Source organism: Diabrotica virgifera, chromosome 6, assembly GCF_917563875.1.
Source record: "Diabrotica virgifera virgifera chromosome 6, PGI_DIABVI_V3a".
Taxonomy (NCBI): domain Eukaryota; kingdom Metazoa; phylum Arthropoda; class Insecta; order Coleoptera; family Chrysomelidae; genus Diabrotica; species Diabrotica virgifera.
Window position 1 is genome coordinate 100,551,185 of NC_065448.1, and position 19,234 is coordinate 100,570,418.

Sequence of the window (19,234 nt, forward strand, 5' to 3'; positions counted from 1 at the left end):
ACGTAATCCATTAACGGCTGAGACAATAAACAAGGATTTTCGAGACCAATATATTCATGTACATTTAATGTCTTTTGTGTGATATTATATTTATTTTCCATAAGATGTGTGCGATGTCGTTTGACCATTTATTTGTTAGATTGGATTAAAACCACATAAATGAATACTAATTAATTATTTACGACCAAAAAGTATTTTTTCTCATGAAAGGAAAAACAGTTATATTAAAACTTGTGTATTAACAATACTGAGAGGTCAAAAGTATCTATTCTCAGAAAACTTGCCAAAGAACAGCCAAAAATTCAAATGGCCAAAAAGAAAGATTTGATATACTTATGCCATTCGGGTACGATACCAGAAGCCCACCATAGTTTTTATAAAAATATTTTGGCACAAGATGATGTACGAGAAGACAACAACTACGGTAAAACCTGTCAGCAATGGCCACTAAAAATGAAAGAACTATTGGCCGATATAGAAAGGTGGCCGGTATTGCCAGTTTTTGTAGTCTAGATATACATAATTGGTTTGTGGAATTTTTAAACTGGCCGTTAGTACAGGTGGCCGATGTTGGCAGGTGGCCGGTAACACAGGTTTTACTGTAAAAAAATGTGTCTACACTTTTTACAATTTTCTCCGTGCAAAACTGTTGTAACTTTGAAATTCTAATACTAAATGTGTAGTGATTAACAATTTTTTTTCTACAACCACTATTCAAAGTGCACTTTTCTGCACGGTTTTATGTTAGCAAACTTGATATTTTCTCACAGTATAAGATATTTGACATTAGTGTGCAGAAAAGTGACGTTTCTGTGCCGCAAAGTGACGTTTCTGTGCCGCAAAGTTCTTTTCTGCACAGTTGACTACCTCATTCTGAGTAACGTTATATTCTGTTTACATCCGTGGACTACCGCATTCTGAGTAACGTTATATTCTGTTTACATCCGTGGTTAAACTTTAGACAAATATATAACCTATAAGACAATTATTATATTTAACTATAGCATAGAAACTAAATTATGGATGTTACAACTGTTTTATTTTACAATTTTATTCTTATTAAACATTTTATAATTATCAAATAACCAATAAGAATTTAGCAACCTGTGCAAGAGATGTCGAATGAAGTAGGTTTTGTGTAAATCCGTGACTGCATAAAAATATAATGTCAATAATGTGTAATAATTGTTTAAATTTAAACAAATTAAGGCAGTGCATTAATTTTTTAACTGATTTCTGTGTAATTTATTTAGGTATAAGGAATTTAAATTGATTAGTAGGTATTAATTAAATACAGTTTAAAATTTATCACATAGGTACCTATTATAATTAATCGTCGTTTGGAAATTGTGATTTTTATTTTTAGGAAAAACTGTGCTTGTAGAAAAAGTATAGTGTGAAACACGTGCAGAAAGATAATTTCTCACTCGTTTGAATTGCGGCACTCGCTTGCGCTCGTACCGCAACTTTTCAAACTCGTGAGAAATTAGTATCTTTCTGCACTTGTTGCACAATATACTATTCCGTACAAAAGTGTTGTAACTTTGAAATTCCTAATTTTTTTTGCATTAATATTATTTTATTTAAATTTCTATTTTTGGTTAATGTAATATAGGCTGAAAAGCATGCAAAATCATAATCAAATGTTAATTTTTCTTAAAACTTGTGTCTTATTTCACCGATATTAGCACGAAAATAAACGTCTTTAACTCGAAACTTACTTATTTTGACTTACTGCAGTCTTGCACTGAGGGTGCGATATTATGTGTAATTGGTATATTAACAAAATAATACGCTTAGAAAGTTCTCTATTTCTTAAAAAGGAGTAAGAGAACTATAGGCATCTATTTTGTAGTAAACCAATTCGTAAAAAATTATATCTCTTTAAAAAAATGTTATGATATATATTATCTTTATAGGTTGAAAATCTTAAACTGATGGAACACTCGAATAGTGCTCTGGCATCTCAATTCCAAAAGGCTGTGCAACACCTTGCAACTTGTAGACTGAAAAAGTGCTCCGTTTGTGCTTACACAAAATCCACCTATCGAAAAATGTCTCCTAATTATAGAAAATATGAGTAAGTATGATCTTTGCATTTTCTCCTATATAGTATAATTTAAAATAGATGGTTTTAAAATAATAGGTTTTCATTCCATGTTTAACTTTCGCGTCCTTTGCAATTATTAAGGCCAAATTGTTTCTCAGCACCCATCGGGCGCGTGGTAATAATTTGCTGCTATCGAGTTCTTTCATATTTTTGATCCGATAATTTGTTAATTATCACGTGGCTTTCAAGGAGATGTCATTCAAGATTTTCGATAAACAATCTTCTTGTGATGATTTGCTATATTATGTAATAACTTACATTTTTTATATTCACATATACCATATACAGTGAGGACGTTTAGGTTGGAATAAATTCATTTTCTCGAGAATGGATGATTTTGGAGATAAATCCCGAATTAGGTCGATTTTTTAGAATTTTTTCTTGACATCATCCTTAACATAATGCAAAAATATGCAAGTTTCTAGGTGCTGTATTTAAAAATAAATTTATTTTATGCTAAATGTCCTGGTCTATTATTCGTATTCCTATCAATAATTGGAATGAGATTAATTCATCCAAATGGTAATATTTTTCTGTACGCCCCACTAATCAATGCCTACATCGTGTTTATCATGTGTAATAAATATTACAAAAACGTTAATGAATTTTACCACTAGAGACATGGGTAATGCTAATGCTACAATAATAATTAATCTTACTTTTAAGGCATGGATAATGCTACAATATGTACAAATACTCGTAGAATATAATTTATATATTTTTTAAAATATTTATTGACTATATTTTTTTAGAATTATTTACTTTTACGATGTTAGCTTAATAAATTTCTGTTTTGCGAAACTTTTTACGGAAACCAAATAAAAAACTTTTGTCTTTTTTACTGTATACTCGTCGCATAATTTCAAATAAAGGCACGCTTTCTGTTTGTTGAGTGCTTCACTTGTATTTCTACAATTAACACACATTGGCGTACTTATAATTGGGGTTAAAAACATTTGGCTACATGAAATATGTATGCTAAACATCCTATTTTGTACCACCTTTGTTTTAACATAAATTGACAGATAGTAATGTTCGATTCACTGGCGGATATAAGGGGAATGGGGAACTTACAGACAGAAAAATTCAACCCAATAAACCCGCTAGTTCGGAAAATTTCGGGAACTTAATGCATATGTTATTATTTATGTATTATTTATGGTTTGTGTTTTATTGGAATTTGCCACCCCGACACCTTTGTATTTTCTCCTCTACTGGTTTAGTGTCTCATATTTTGGTCAAACGTTGCACTACCAGCCTGTATACGGTTTTTGAATACTAATAAGAATTGATGAATAAGAATAAGATGCAAAAAGAAGATTAAACAAACGAATTCAGAAGAAATAATAAAAAGAGAAAATTTAAGAGATTACTCCATAAACCGTTATATCAACAAAGGATAGAACAGAAAATAAAAATGGAGTATATCGAAAATGAAAGCAATGTAGAAACTAGGTAGAGAAAACTTAAGAGAAATATTCTGGACGCTGCCCGAGAAGCCCTTGGAACGAAAATAATAAACAAAAACAAATAAAGATATTACGCTACGCCATGCTAGGCCGTTGACGCCATAATAACAGCCGAAAATGAAGATGACCTACAAAAATTTATTAAAGAATTCGAAGACACGGCGCTCATATACAACATGGTGATCTCAACAGATAAAACTAAATCGATAGTGATATCAGCGGAACCGAGACGATGTAAACTGGTCGTAAATACCAAAATAATAGAACAAGTGATGAAAACGGAATACTTAATAATAAAACTGTTAAGCTACGGAAAAGTGGAAGAAGAAGTACAAAAACAAATGAACATGGCGAACAGAGCAGCGGGATGTCACAACAGCACAATCTGGAGAAACAAATACCTCACAGCGGAAAACCAGGATATATAAATCAACAATAAGACCGATAATGACGTACACAGCGGAAAACGCCATTTTTCGTATTCTTCATCAAGCTTTCTTGTCATATACTCTAGATCATCATACTCTTGTACTGTTATTACCTGGTAATAGCCCCATATTTCTGCATTTATTCTTTTATTGTCTGCATAATTGTTATAATGTTTGTTTTAAAATATTTTGAAAAGTGTTGGTGATAAGCAGCAACCTTGTTTAAGACCTTTTGTTGCTCTGAATGCTTTGCTAACTTTATTTCCTCTGTTTACTTTAATGTTTGTGTCGTGATGTATTGTTCATATTATAGCTTTTATTAGTTCTATGTTTCTGTTGTTTTTTGTTCGTCACTTCCAATTGTCTAAAAGAGGACTCTATTCTTAGGCTTTGTTTAGCCCTACAAAGATATATGTAGTTTTGATGGACGTAGGCCAATTTGTTTTCTATAACTTGGGTCAGTGAAAAAAGATGATCTACTGTTGACCTTTCTTCTTTAAATCATGCCTAATCTTCTGTTTCTTTATCTTTGTTACATGTATTTTCAGGATATGCAGTGTTTAAGACATTTTTTCATTTTACATATCTGCTGTAATTTTTACTGCCATCTAAACCGGTGTATTACCAAATTCAAACTATGTACCAATTGGTTTCTAATTTTATTGTTCTAATAAAAGTAGTTTTACCACTTTTTATCGGAAGTTTAGAAAAAAAAAACTTTCTCTTTTCATTATTGTGTACTTAGGTAAAAACCGTATACCGCCTTTGATCATGCCAAGAAGTTAAAACAGCATAAATGAATAAAAACGGTACGAATGAATGTATATGCTTGCCTGCATAATGTTTTTTTACTAATATGACTAAAGAATGATATAAATAAAAGATTTATTTTGTTAAAAGGTGTTTAAGCAGACAATTCATACCTAATGATGAAGTTGTCGTTTGTTGCAATATATCAAATGGAATTTATAGCGATAGTACGCTTTCAAATTTAGCAAAATGAATTTGTCAAAATGTTTTAAAATTCTTGTGGTGTCTAGGGTACATCAAGGAAGGAAATGTTCATTTTAAGATCGGCAGTGATATTCAATAGTCTGTAGTGACCAGACTCGATTCTACTTAGGAATTTATGGTGGCCGGGCTAGGGTTTGACGGTGACGTGGTCGAGGAAGAAATTCACAGCGATTTGTAAAAAGACAAGTTCACTGCATTGAAGGTGTGGTTTTGGGTACACTTCGCGTCAAAAAAACTGGTACAACTCTTATAACCGAAAATCGCGTTTTTCAAGTTGTGTAAGTTGATCTTGTCAAATGTGTCATTCTAATTTCTACGGCAATGTTGCCAGTCATCTCAATTAAGTACCCATACATTGATTCGTGTTTTATTATAATTTATGAAAATATTTCAATTCAAAAATAATGATAGTTAATGACATAACTTTAAATTATTACGTTTAAATTAAAATCGAGAAGCGTGCTTGGTTTCTCGTAAATTGTACTATAAATACAAAACTCTATAGTTGTGAGATACTAGAATAAACACACGGGAAAAATAAAAAAAAATTGATTTGAAATTAATACAATATGAATAACTCTTCCAGTGAACAAGTGTGGAATTTAAATATATTATGTATTACAATTCGAAACTGCTGAAATATTAATATTTTGTTATAGCTCCATTATTATTAATCACTTCTTGTAATCTTCTGGGCACTGAGAAATAAATTTAGTTATAAATTTTCATCTTCGTCCAAGCTTTCCCAGGTTTCTTCAAGGATGGTCAATTGGTAGTGATAAAAATAATTGTACCTATCTAAAACCATTATACATTTTTAAACGTCATTTTTTTGTATTCAGATTTAGTGCAATTCTGTTATAGCAACAACGACGTGATTCACGAACTATTGTATCCAGTCTGAACACAGGTTTACATTGGGAAAAAAAAGTGTACCAGTTTTTTACGACGGGAAGTGTACCATTCCTTGTGACTCTAGATCCGCTTTCGTATTTATGGGATGTATTTATATGATCACACCATTATATCCAAGAAATTATAGAACCACATGTTATACCACGTCTTCGAACACTCCCAAACCTGATTTTTCAGCAAGATAATGCTGAAAAATCACGCCACGTGTACCCAGATTAACAGTTGACTACTTAAATGTGGCTGAAATTCATATTTCAAAATCACCTCCAAGATATTCTGATTTAACCTTAATCGAACATGTATGGGGCATCATGGGTAGACAATCCTAAACAGAGGTCATAAATTTACAACATTCCGCTCAAACACTGGCCCCACGTCGACATGAACTTCAGATGGCGTGGAGTGAGTTTGTCCAATAGGATATCAACCATTTAATTAGATCCATATCTAAGCGCCTTAAATGATGTGTAGCACATCAGGTGTGGCTTTTTAGTTTTCCATATAGCCGCATAGAGGGCGTCACCGATAGAGCCTTCCGGCGCAAATGTAACCTCAATCTTTTGTTGACATTAATATAAAATTTCATTGCCATATAACCAGTCGTGTAGATACAGTGAATTTTTGAAATTAGCAAGTGAGTCGAAAAGTAGATCTCAGCCGAGGACATTTTCGAGCAATAATTTCTTACAATTTTCGGAGAGGATGATCCCAACAGCAGTGTCTCGCTGAAATGGTTTCTGTATTTGGGAATGAAGCATCACACCAGTCAATTATTTCATTGATATTGCGAATTTTAAAGTGGTCGCTCCAGTCTCAGCGACGAACCCAGGGCTGCTCCACCCAAAACATCAGTCACACAGCAAAACATTGATGCGGTTCGTCAGCTAATTAAGAATGACCGATGTGTAATATACCGGGAGATAGAGGCATCTTTGGGAATTTGAAAGACCTCGATCCAAAAGATCCTACATGAAGAATTGGGTGTTACGAAGTTGGTTTCCTGTTGGATCCCTCATTTGCTCACAGAAGAGCATAAAGCAGTTTTTTAAATTTCAAATACCTCGATCCAAAAGATCCTACATGAAGAACTGGATGTTACGAAGTTGGATTCCCGGTTTATCCCTCATTTGCTCACAGAAGAGCAAAACGCAGTTCGCGTCAATTGTTGTCGAAAAACATTGGAACGGTTCAACAAAGAAAGCTCAAAAAACCTTTATAGTATTGTTAGTGGCGATAAATCTTGAATTTACTCCTATGAACCGGAAATAAACTCCAATCAGCTGTGTGGGTGTTTCACGATGAGTAAAATCTGATAAAAGTAATCCGTTCTCGAAGTGTGTCAAAGAAAATGGTCGCAACTTTTGTGTCAAAATCTGGTCATGTGGCAACAAATTGCTGTAGAAGATCGAAGAACGGTTACTTTTGATTGGTATATAACCGTTTGTTTACCTGAAGTTATCGCGAAACTCCGACAAAGCAACACACGACTGCGAATCATCCTACATCAGGATAATGCAAGTGCTCACACTGCCCAAAAGACAAAGATCAAGAATTCAATGCGTGGGTAGCGATTCCAATCTCCAGAAGAAGCCTTTAAAACAGCGATTTGGCACGTTTCACCAACTTGCACGTTGCAGCGCTGTTTCATCAATTGATTTGAACGTACGCAACAGTGCGTATGGACGTATGAAAAATTATATTTTTTGCAATTTCCTTATACTGTCTCTCTCATCGCAAAATTTTTACAGAATAAATCGTACTTTACTGAGTTTTCAGATTTCTATGTCACTAAGTAGATTAATGGTAATTCGGTAAAAACAGGAAGTCTATTTTAGCAAACATCAATTATATAATAAATTATGTGAAATATGTATCACATGAAAATAAGGAAACTACATAAACCAAACAAACTTATGGAACTGTTGCTCGTAAATATATTTTTTAAGAAAATGGTAATAGTAATGCTAGTAGTAAATTGTATGCATTAAACAAGGAATTTCTCATATATCATACAGTGAAAGTCTTGTAAAATTATATTTTACATGGTCGGGAAAACTATCGATTTAGAATTTAATTATGACGTATTTATGGACCATTTAGTTATGTTTAGAGATTTAGACCACATCTTATATTATATTAACAATGCCGGATTTACCATTATACCCCACCTCAAATAAAATGTCTTGAAAGAAAGCATCCAATATAACCATCTACAATCTTTTCTTTTTTAGAGTAAGTTTTAATTAGAACTAAAAGTTTACCTCTATTCAAATTTATAGAGGTAAAATTTAAAAAAAAAATCTCTGAATCAAATATAAACAAAACCTGTCTTTATCTTTTTAAAAAAAAATAGTCGTTATTTAACGTGTTAATATTTAGATATTTTCATGAAAGCGACATACATTTTTAGGTTTTTTAGAAACAGAGAGTTAACAGATAAAATATCTGGAGGTGTAAACGTTTGCACAGAAAATGAAATTAATCCATTTCTTTTATCTGAAAAGTTGATAAACCAAACATAAGTATTTATATCATAGGACCAAATTGACATTAAGAGGCAACAGTAGCCATCAACAGGTAGCAACAAACGCGGTCCAAGATTGCGGCTCTAATTTTGAATATTTTGTCGAGATATTTGGCACACATATTCGTAATATAATAAAGAATGGCGGTATAGAGCCCAATTTGAGAAATATGTTAGTATGTGGAAATTACTCTCTAACTAAATCAAATATTGCAAAAATAGCCTGTACCGCCATTAAAAAGAACAAAAAATAAACTTTCTTCAAATAAACTTTCTTATCCCTTGCCTAGATTTTGTGTCATATTGGGCCTAGTAAAATTTTTTATCTCTATCAAGAAGTCGAACATATTATACGCTATGAGCTCGTAGGTAGAGGGGATAATTAAAAATTCGCGAGCGCCAGTAGTGACAAGTCTGTAAGCTTTTACTGGAAATTTGACATAAATGTCAAAGTGATTAATTTAAAACATTGAAATTAAAAAACATATAGGAAATAATGTTAGTTGGTCAAAGCTGTGGTGTATATTTTTACCTTAAATATACTTACGTTTTAAATACTGAATTTGTTACAAATTTTAAAAGCAAAATGCAGAGGTAAATACATTTATTTTAAATATTTAGGTAATACACAAATCTTTCTTTTACGGAATACCATCATCGACTGGCCACCCAAACACTTGATTTCATCCCTATTCGGGTCACCCTGCTGTTTGTCAAAACATCGCACCTTGTCCAGCCATTAGTTAGGGCCGGTGTGACAAATATTCTTTACAGTCGGCCACGCTTCCCTTATCCACGTCCCCGTGGATTTCATGCCACTGATGTACCTAGATCAGAAATAATCATGTTAACTTCAAAAGTCATGACTGATGAAATAAACAAGGCATATGCCATATTGATAATGGCATATTAAATTAATAATAAACATTACGATGTAATAATTTTACATTAAGTCAATAACAGGAGTCATACAGCCAGTTCATCTTAATTTGGACCTGAAATAGTAACTTAACTTAAGACCTACACTCTACAGGTAGTAAATTTCATGCAATAGGTAAACATGCTATACCAATAGCAAGACAACAACTCTAAAAGTTGTAAGATAAGAGTATGAGGCTTATAAGTTTGCTTCTAAAATATGAAACACCTGCAATAAGAAAACAAGTCTTATAAGTTCGCCTCTTTAGTAAATTACATTAAGCAAAACATGCAATAGGTACCTATAGTAAGAAAACAGCTCTTATAAGTTCGTTTCGTTAGAACTTGCCCTCTCAAAACCCCTTACCTTGGGTTGGAAGAGCCGTGGTCTAAGAGCACGTTTCATATACTTTTGTGGCTAGCCATATTAGAGATCCGTTTCGTTAGAACCCTAATAAGTTCGTTTCTTTAGAACTCGCCTAGGACTCTTTAAGAACTCGTTTCGTAAGAGTTCCGTTGCTAGCTATCTTGGAGATCCGTTTCGTTAGGACTCTTATAAGTTCGTTTCGTTAGAACTCTTGTGGCCAGCTATCTTAGAGATCCGTTTCGTTAGGACTCTTATAAGTTCGTTTCGTTAGAACTTTTGTGACCAGCTATCTTAGAGATCCGTTTCGTTAGGACTCTTACAAGTTCGTTTCGTTAGAACTTTTGTGAGTTCGTTTCGTTTGAACCCTTGTGAGTTCGTTTCGTTTGAACTCTTGTGAGTTCGTTTCGTTTGAACTCTTGTGAGTTCGTTTCGTTTGAACTCTTGTGAGTTCGTTTCGTTTGAACTCTTGTGAGTTCGTTTCGTTTGAACTCTTGTGAGTTCGTTTCGTTTGAACTCTTGTGAGTTCGTTTCGTTTGAACTCTTGTGAGTTCGTTTCGTTTAAACTCTTGTGAGTTCATTTCGTTTGAACTCTTGTGACCATCTATCTTAGAGATCCGTTTCGTTAGGACCTTTATAAGTCCGTTTCTTTAGAACTTACCTTCTCTAAACCCTTTACTTTAGGTGAGAAGAGCCGTGGTCTAAGAACTCGCTTCGTAGAGTTCTGTTGTCAGCTATCTTTGAGATCTGTTTCGTTAGGATCTAAATCCTCTTCGGATTCAGAGCTGACGCCAATATTGAAAGATTTCATCTTATCGATAGATGTCACATCTTCATATTTCTTTTGAGATCTCACGGAACCTTGAGGATCCTCGATTACGTAACGATCATGATCTAAAACCCTTTTTAATGACATAAGGACCAGAATATTTAGGGAGTCATTCGTTTGACGTCCTCTTGAATTCTTCGTTGAATTCAATCACTTTGTCAAATGTTTGCTTTTATTTGACCTGGTTTGCATCAGTCATTCGTTTGACGTCCGCTTGAATTCTTCGTTGAATTTAATCACTTTGTCAAACGTTTGCTCTTATTTGACCTGGTTTGGATCAGTCATTCGTTTGACTTCCGCTTGAATTCTTCGTTGAATTCAATCGCTTTGTCAAATGTTTGCTTTTATTTGACCTGGTTTGCATCAGTCATTCGTTTGACGTCCACACATATTTTCGATAGATCGCCTCGGTCTGCCTCCTGTAATGACACTTCGTTGGCCAGAACAGCATCGGCTATACCTCTTGGTTGGTAACCCAACATTACTTCGTAGGGCGTTTTTTTCTGTGGTTGAATTCTTTATTGAATTCAATCCCCAATTTGGAACGAATTCATCTCAAGTAGTCTCGTCCTCAGTGCAGGATGATAAAGAAGCTACTATTGCACAATTATACCTTTCCACTTGTCCGTTTACTTTAGGAGCAGCAGTGGAACTCAGAACATGTTTTATATTAAGTGATGTACAATAATCCTTGAATCGTTGGGAAGTATAGCAAGAACCTCCATCGCTAATTATTCTTCTTGCTACACCAAAGTTTTCAATTGCACTTTTCAAAAAAGTAATCACCGGGGTAACTTTGGTGGACTGCACAGCCTTCATAAAGACGAACTTAGTGAAAGCATCGACGATGACAATGAGATAAGAGTTCCTTCGTTTTGACTTTACAAATGAACCTAGATGATCTATATGCAGTGTATCAAAAGGTACTGCAACCTTCTCAACAGAATGCACAAGTCCAAGTTTTTGTTTTTCACCAGGTTCCTTATTATATAAGCATTCTAGACAACATCCAATGTATTTCTTAACATAATATCTTCTCATACCTGAGATCCAGTATAATTGAGATATTGCCGAAATAGTCTTTTCTACTGACATGTAACCAGTTTCATCATGATAATGCAAAACATCCTGCCTGCGGGCTTGCCTTGGAACAACCCACCTTTAGTCTTCTTAAGTTTTTCGATATAGTCGATTGTTTACGATGCAGTAGTTTTGATGGATATATTTCTCTTCCGTATCTGAGAAAGATTTCGATAGCAGATCTATAATAGTGTTGCATCTTTCATCTTTTAGTTGGGCATGTAGGGTTCAATCTTCTTGATCGATGTTTACAAGGTTTATCTCAAACGTGTGTGCCTCCTCTGGAATTTTTGCGACAGTATCTCTGCTTAGATCATCCGCATGGAACATTTTTGTACCTGGACGGTATTTAATATCGAAAGTGAATTCCTGAATGGTTAATCACCATTCTTCATTCTGGGAATTATATCTCTCTTGGTCAATGTTGTCCGCACTGCATTACAATCTGTGACCACCTTAAAGTGGATTCCGATGTAAAATATTCGAAAATGTTTTAATGAGTTTACTACCGCCATGGTTTCTAACTCGTGAGAATGGTATTTTTGTTCTTCCTTTGTGGTCTGCCTTGAAAAGTACATAAAGGGCTTTAAAGTGCCATTTGTTTGTTTCTGAAGTAAAATCCCTCCAATGCCCCACTTTGAATCATCTGTATGTACTTCAGTTTCTAACTCAGGATTGTAAACAGCAAGGACAGGCCTCGGAAGTCAATTTTTTTTTGAGGGTTTCGAAAGCTACACGTTGTTCGTCACCACATACAAAAATTTGACATTTTTTGTTGTTTCGTGAGAAGTGTCAAAGGTCTTGCAAAGTCCTTTATATATTTTCTGGAGTAACTTGACAAACCTAAAAATTGGCGTGTATTGTGGACATCAACAGGTTCTGGAAATCGTTCAATTGCTTTTGTTTTTTGATTACCAGGTTGTATTCCATCGGAGCTGATTTCATGTCCCAAATAGTCTATCCTTTCCATAAAGAACTGACACATCGACAGATGCAATGGCAATCCTGTGCCTTTTAGAGCTTCAATTACGTTTCGCAGAACTTGCCAAATTCAAACTCGTGAAATATGCCAAATACATACAATCTTTTAATTTTTCTAAGAACTCGTCTGCACGTGGAAGTGGAAATCGATCCTTAACAGTCTTCGAATTCAATGCACGATAATCTACACACATTCGATTTTCTCCATTTTTCTTTTTGACTAATAGAATCGGACTTGAATATGGTGAACTACATTCTTAAATTACTCCCTTAGCCTGTAAATCATCTACAATAGTCTGTACAACTTTTCGTTCATTGTAAGACAAATCATAAGGACGATACACGACAGGACAATTATCAGAAGGATAGATTCGCATTTTAAGAATATCTGTTTTACCCAATTCACTAGTGTTTTGTGCAAAACAGCACCTAAATTGATTCAGTAAGTCAAGGAGCTTTACTGCTTGCTCCTCAGATAAATTTGAATTATATAACATGCCAATATCAGAAGAAATACTTTTATCTTCAACACAATCAACGCCTCTAGGTGGAATCTGAGTTTCACTTAACTCAACAAGCTGATATATATTCAAATTATTGTACCCTGTTCTAGCCAATCCACTAAAGTCTACTTTGCATGTGGAATATCATGGCAACAGTTCGTTGCAGTCACTAATAGATCCCAACATCCCAAAAAAAATTCAGGAATGCACTCGGGCTCCACAAATGTTCCATTAACCGCATCGTTGAGCTTGAGCTTTTTTTTTGACTAGTAACTCTAATCGATTGAGTCTATCACTAACATACATTTCGAGTAGTGGAGGAGTGTGTGAGACTCTTTCACTTGATGAAACTACCTGAACGATGTTCATTTCTCTAGATCTGGGAATCTTGGAACTTGCCTGATGATGTAAATGATATTGTCCGTTTTATCTTGTAATCATAGTCGTTACTACTACTGCTAGATTCGGATGTTGAACTTGAACTTAGTCTGGATCCTTTCCTTTGTCCCATTGCTTTTGCTTTCTTTCTATATACTATATTTATATAATAGTAAATACTTATAAAAAATGAATAACCATTTTCAATTTCTAAATACTTATACTCATGCTTTTCGAATAAAATTGCGAAGATAAATTGAGAGAAAGTTGTTGCTACACGTTGAACAACCTGTCGAACTTAAATAAGGCAATATAAGCTCAATTCTATACGTTGAATAGCTTATACAGAGCGCGTTAACCAATCAATCAGATATACCACTTCGAAGGAAGCGCCAAAATCGGCAACACTGTTTATTATTCCACTATAGTCTTCTTCTTCAGGTGCCATCTCCGCTACGGAGGTTGGCAATCATCATAGCTATTTTAATTTTTGAGGCAGTAGCTCTAAATAGTTGTTTCGAGCTGCATCCAAACCACTCTCTCAGGTTCTTCAACCATGAAATTCGTCTTCTTCCGATGCTTCTTCTGCCATCTATCTTTCCCTGCATTATGAGTCGTAGGATGCCATACTTCTCGCCCCGCATCACATGTCCGAGATACTGTAGCTTCTTTTCTTTAATTGTAAGTTCAACTTCCTTTTCTTTACCTATTCTTCTCAGTACTTCATTGTTTGTAACTCTATCTACCCAGGAAACCCTCATAATTTTTCTATAGGTCCACATTTCAAAGGCGTTAAGTCGTCTCATTGTCTCTACATTTAACGTCCATGATTCCACTCCATAGTATAGAACACTGTAGACGTAACATTTTGTTAGGCGTACTTTAAGAGCTAATGTTAAATCTTTGCTACATAGGACCTTTTTCATTTTTATAAAATTAGAACGTGCTTTTTCGATTCTGACTTTTATTTCTGCAGTGTAGTCATTATTTTCTGTTATAAGTGTTCCTAGGTAAGTGTACTTTTTGACTCTTTCGATCTGCTGGCCCTCTACTATCAAGATTTCGTTAGTATTATGGTTGTTTTTACTAATTTTCAAAAACTTCGTCTTTTTGATATTGAGAGAGAGTCCGTACTCCCTACTACATCTTACTATTTTACTCATGAGTCTTTGCAGGTCTTGTAAACTATCGGCTATTATTACTGTATCATCTGCATATCTGATGTTGTTAACTAAGACTCCATTTACTCTTATGCCGACTGTTTCATCTTCCAGAGTTTCTCGCATTACCTCTTCAGAATAAGCGTTAAATAATAGAGGTGATAGTATGCAGCCTTGCCTGACTCCTCTCTTTATTTCCATTTCTTCAGATGTTTCTTTTTCAATTCTTACTATTGCTCGCTGATTGTAATAGAGGTGTGTTATTAGTCTTAAATCTCTTTCATCTAGATTTTTATTTTTTAGGATTTCCATGAGTCGATCATGTTTTACTTTATCAAACGCCTTATTGTAGTCTATAAAACAGACGTAAAGAGGATGGTTAACATCCAAACATCTCTGTGTCAGCACGTTGAAGGAGAATAATGCCTCTCTGGTACCCATGCCATTGCGGAACCCATATACTATAGTATCGATGCGATCCACTATAGTATCGATGCGTAATCGTCCATCGACGGATTTAAACAAATTAATAATACTTTAAGTTCTGAAATTACTAATCTACAATGAGTAGGTGACGTAATATGATTGTCAAATTACCGGCAAGTGGTTAAATGAACCGGCTGCTCAAATTTCTCAAACATTTATTACCAAACATTTAAAATTAAATTTTAACTGTTAAACATGTTCAAAACTCATCTACTTTCTCTTTTCTCGATTATTAGTTTTTATTGCATAGTATATAAATTATTGTAACGACAATAAATAATTAAAAATCATGCTATTAATGTAAATTAATAAATAATTCGAGCAATTAACAAGTAAGGATTTAAAAGAATATTCAAAAACTAAAGCCATAATCACCTCTATTTTGAAAATGACATTGACACTCTACGACTATGCCGTCTACACTCAAATATTTATAAAGGCATGTCTATAAATTATAATAATAACGCATACCTTATTCAATGTGGAAAAACCGGCAGTGTTTACACGTCCGCATATCTAATTGAAACCCAAACGCAGTGTATATTCTTATAAATATTTTAATCTCTTTTAAATTTAAATCGCGAAATATAAATCTATTACTATAGGGTTGAATAGTTTATATCTCCCTATATATATTTTGATCTATTTCAAATTCAAATCCCGAAGTATAAGGCTATAAACTACACTTTGAATAGCTTACACATCGCTAAATATGTAATTTTTAATTTATATCACGAAATAGGTATAAGTCTATTACTATACGTTGAATAGCTTATAGTATAATATCCTTATAAATGTTACTGCCTATTTTTAATTTATATTCCAAAATATAACTATATTACTATACGTTGAATAACTTGTATTATTCTTATAAATATTTTAACCTATTTTGAAATCAAATCGCGAAATATAAGTCTGTGATCTACACTTTGAATAGCTTATAAATATAATAAATTGTTAATATAATAAAATTGTGAAGTTAATTAAAGAAAAGTCTGTTGCTACACGTTGAACAGTTTCTCAAATTTAAATAAGGTAATATAAGCTTAATACTACACGTTGATTAGCTTATATTATATACTATCCTTATAAATATCGCGAAATATAAGTCTATTAACTACACTTTGAATAGCTTATAAATATATTCCGATAAAATATTCTAACCTTTTTCAAAATCAAATCGCGAAATCTAAATCTGTTAGCTACACTTTGAATAGCTTATACATCACGATAAATATTTTAATGTCTATTAAATAAACTATCTAATAAATACATACAGTTCAACTCCTTTAAAATCAGTTCCAAGACATCCTATTGTTCCAACTATATGGCACATGTACATCATTGGCAAGAAAACAGCACAAATTGTTCCAAAAACACCACATAAAAACACCCAGGCGATTCACTGTATATTAAAATGTTATTTACACGTCGCATTTGGTGCAAAATCCGGTAATATTCCACGTGAAATGTAACAACACTTCGCAAGTTCACTTCTTGCAGTAAAATTCCATTGTTATTTTGTCACCCTCGAAACATTCACATACTATTCACTATTATTGTGTTTTTAAACAAATATCACTATTAAATAAGTATAAATATGACTTAACACTTGTTAGCACATGGATAATATCCTACCGCTGCTTTGTTAGAAATTTTAAAAGCAAAATGCAGAGGTAAATACATTTATTTTAAATATTTAGGTAATACACAAATCTTTCTTTTACGGAATACCATCATCGACTGGCCACCCAAACACTTGATTTCATCCCTATTCGGGTCACCCTGCTGTTTGTCAAAACATCGCACCTTGTCCAGCCATTAGTCAGGGCCGGTGTGACAAATATTCTTTACAAATTTAAGTTTTTTAATATTTCGTAATATGTAATTATAAATTAATCTTAGCGCCATCTACACGATAGTTGTGAAAGTATCCGAAGTAAGAAATTAATATTTCATTAATAGAACGTTAAAATGATTAGCAAAATCTTTAAAAAATCGATTAAAATTTAATTACTTTTTGCGTTGTAAATATTAAGCGATAACAATTAAATAATGAATTTAAAAATTACCGGTGAAAGTTGCATTAGTAATCCGCTAGGAACGACACCAGCGAAGCTCTGGTGCGGGAGCACGCCAAATAGAATTATATTTTAGTGACGTCACGTTGCCTAGCAACCGTCAATTCTCCCATTATAAAATTCTATTTTATGACGTCAGCAAAATAGAATTCTATTTGGCGTGCTCTCACCCCAGAGTGTATAACTAAATAACTGATTAGTCAACATAGAGAAAGTGTCACTGTCATTTTGACAAACCTGCGTCAGATTTCTGTTCTGTTATCTGCATAGGGATTACGAACACTCGATACGAATGGTATCCGCCATGTTTTACCGTAGCGCCGTAGTGTGTTCGTAATCCCTATGCAGATAACTGAACGGAAGTCTGACGCAGGTTTGTCAAAATGACAGTAACACTTTCTCTATGTAGACTAATCAGTTATTTAGTTATAATATGTTCGATTTCTCGTTAGAGATAAAAAAATTTACTAGGTCCAATATGACACAAAATCTAGGCATGGAATAAAAAAGTTTATTTGAAGAAAGTTTATTTTTTTGTTCTTCTTAATGGCGGTACAGGCTCCTTTTTGCAATATTTTATTTAGCTATAGAGTAATTTCCACATACTAACATATTTCTCAAATTGGGCTCTGTACCGCCATTCTTTATTATATGACGAATATGTGTGCCAAATATCTCGACAAAATATTCAAAATTACAGCCGCAATCTTGGACCGCGTTTGTTGCTACCTGTTGATCGATACTGTTGCCTTTTAAGAGCATAGACGCAAAAGTTTAAATGCAGAATGAAAGATTACATTATTACTGAGGGCCGAAAATCCCTAAGAATAAACAAAAAGTTTTTTGTGAATGAGGTATTTGAAATTAAAAACACACTAAATTTTCTCTTCTGTTTGACCCCTGAAACTTATTAAAATATACATTATAGAAGTTGTTCAGGGACTTTCACCCTCGGTAATAATAAAATCTTTCATTCTGCGTTTAAATTTTTCAAAAAACTTAAAATACTTAAAATTAGTTTTCTAAGGATTAGCTCTTAAACGCTCTTAAAGAAAAATATTCTATTGGAAATTTCATACTTTGTTTGCTAGTAAATAGGCTTTGTTACACAGTGTATTACAAATGCACAAAAGTTTATTACAACAGAACGCGTATTTTCTAATAATTTGTAGGTCATAACCACGGTTCTTAGACATTTACTAGGGTTGTCTACTCCAACTGAGCTGTGGTGAGCAGACTTAAATGTTTGACTTACGCCACAGGATTACACAGGCCCATTTTTAAATTTGTTACGGTAATGATCTTTTATCTTTGAATGTGTATTATTGTGTGTGTATGTATGTGTATTATTTGTGCTATTATAAGATATCCTAGTTTACTTTATATTTTTGTATTTGAAATTTTGGAAGTGTTTCCCGTAAAAACTTATTTTGAATAAGCCATGAAAAGTTATGTATTATGGTTGTACATCGTAGGTACCTATTGTAGGAGCTTAAATAAGAATATATATTTCTAAGGTATGTTAAAATTTCATTATGTATTAACGTAATAATAATGTTGATGAAATTCTAGAATGCCAGGTACAGGCTGTAGTGTGGCCAAATTTATTACCTATTATTTAAATTCTTACAATAAATTATGTTAGTAATTCTAATTCACATAATCCTAGCTGACCTAGGTCGGTATATATTCAATAGTTAATCCAGTATTTATGTAAATTCAGTATAAGCAACATATTTTCAGTGTAGAATGGAGATTGAAATCCTAGATTTCCGCAAATCTTAAATTAACCGTTGGATAAACGTGAACAACCGGTCCTAATGAATTTTAAGTTCCAAACCACCCAAATATGAACAGTTTTAATTATATATAATATATCCGTAATTAGGTATTATAATCCACCAAACATATTTGTTTCATAACTATCTTTACCACTATTTTCCATACATCAAAGACATAAAAATACCGATTAATCATATTACGATTCAAATTTC

The 19,234-nt window shown here is 33.4% G+C and overlaps 1 protein-coding gene across 1 annotated transcript in view; it reads left to right on the forward strand.

Moving 5' to 3' along the window:
* LOC114335854 (liprin-alpha-2-like) overlaps positions 1-19,234 on the forward strand; it is a 307,595-nt gene that overhangs the window by 248,637 nt on the left and 39,724 nt on the right. Inside the window, exon 7 of the mRNA XM_050653655.1 lies at positions 1,920-2,080. Coding sequence (XP_050509612.1) covers positions 1,920-2,080 — 161 coding nt within the window. The remainder of the gene's footprint in view (positions 1-1,919; positions 2,081-19,234) is intronic.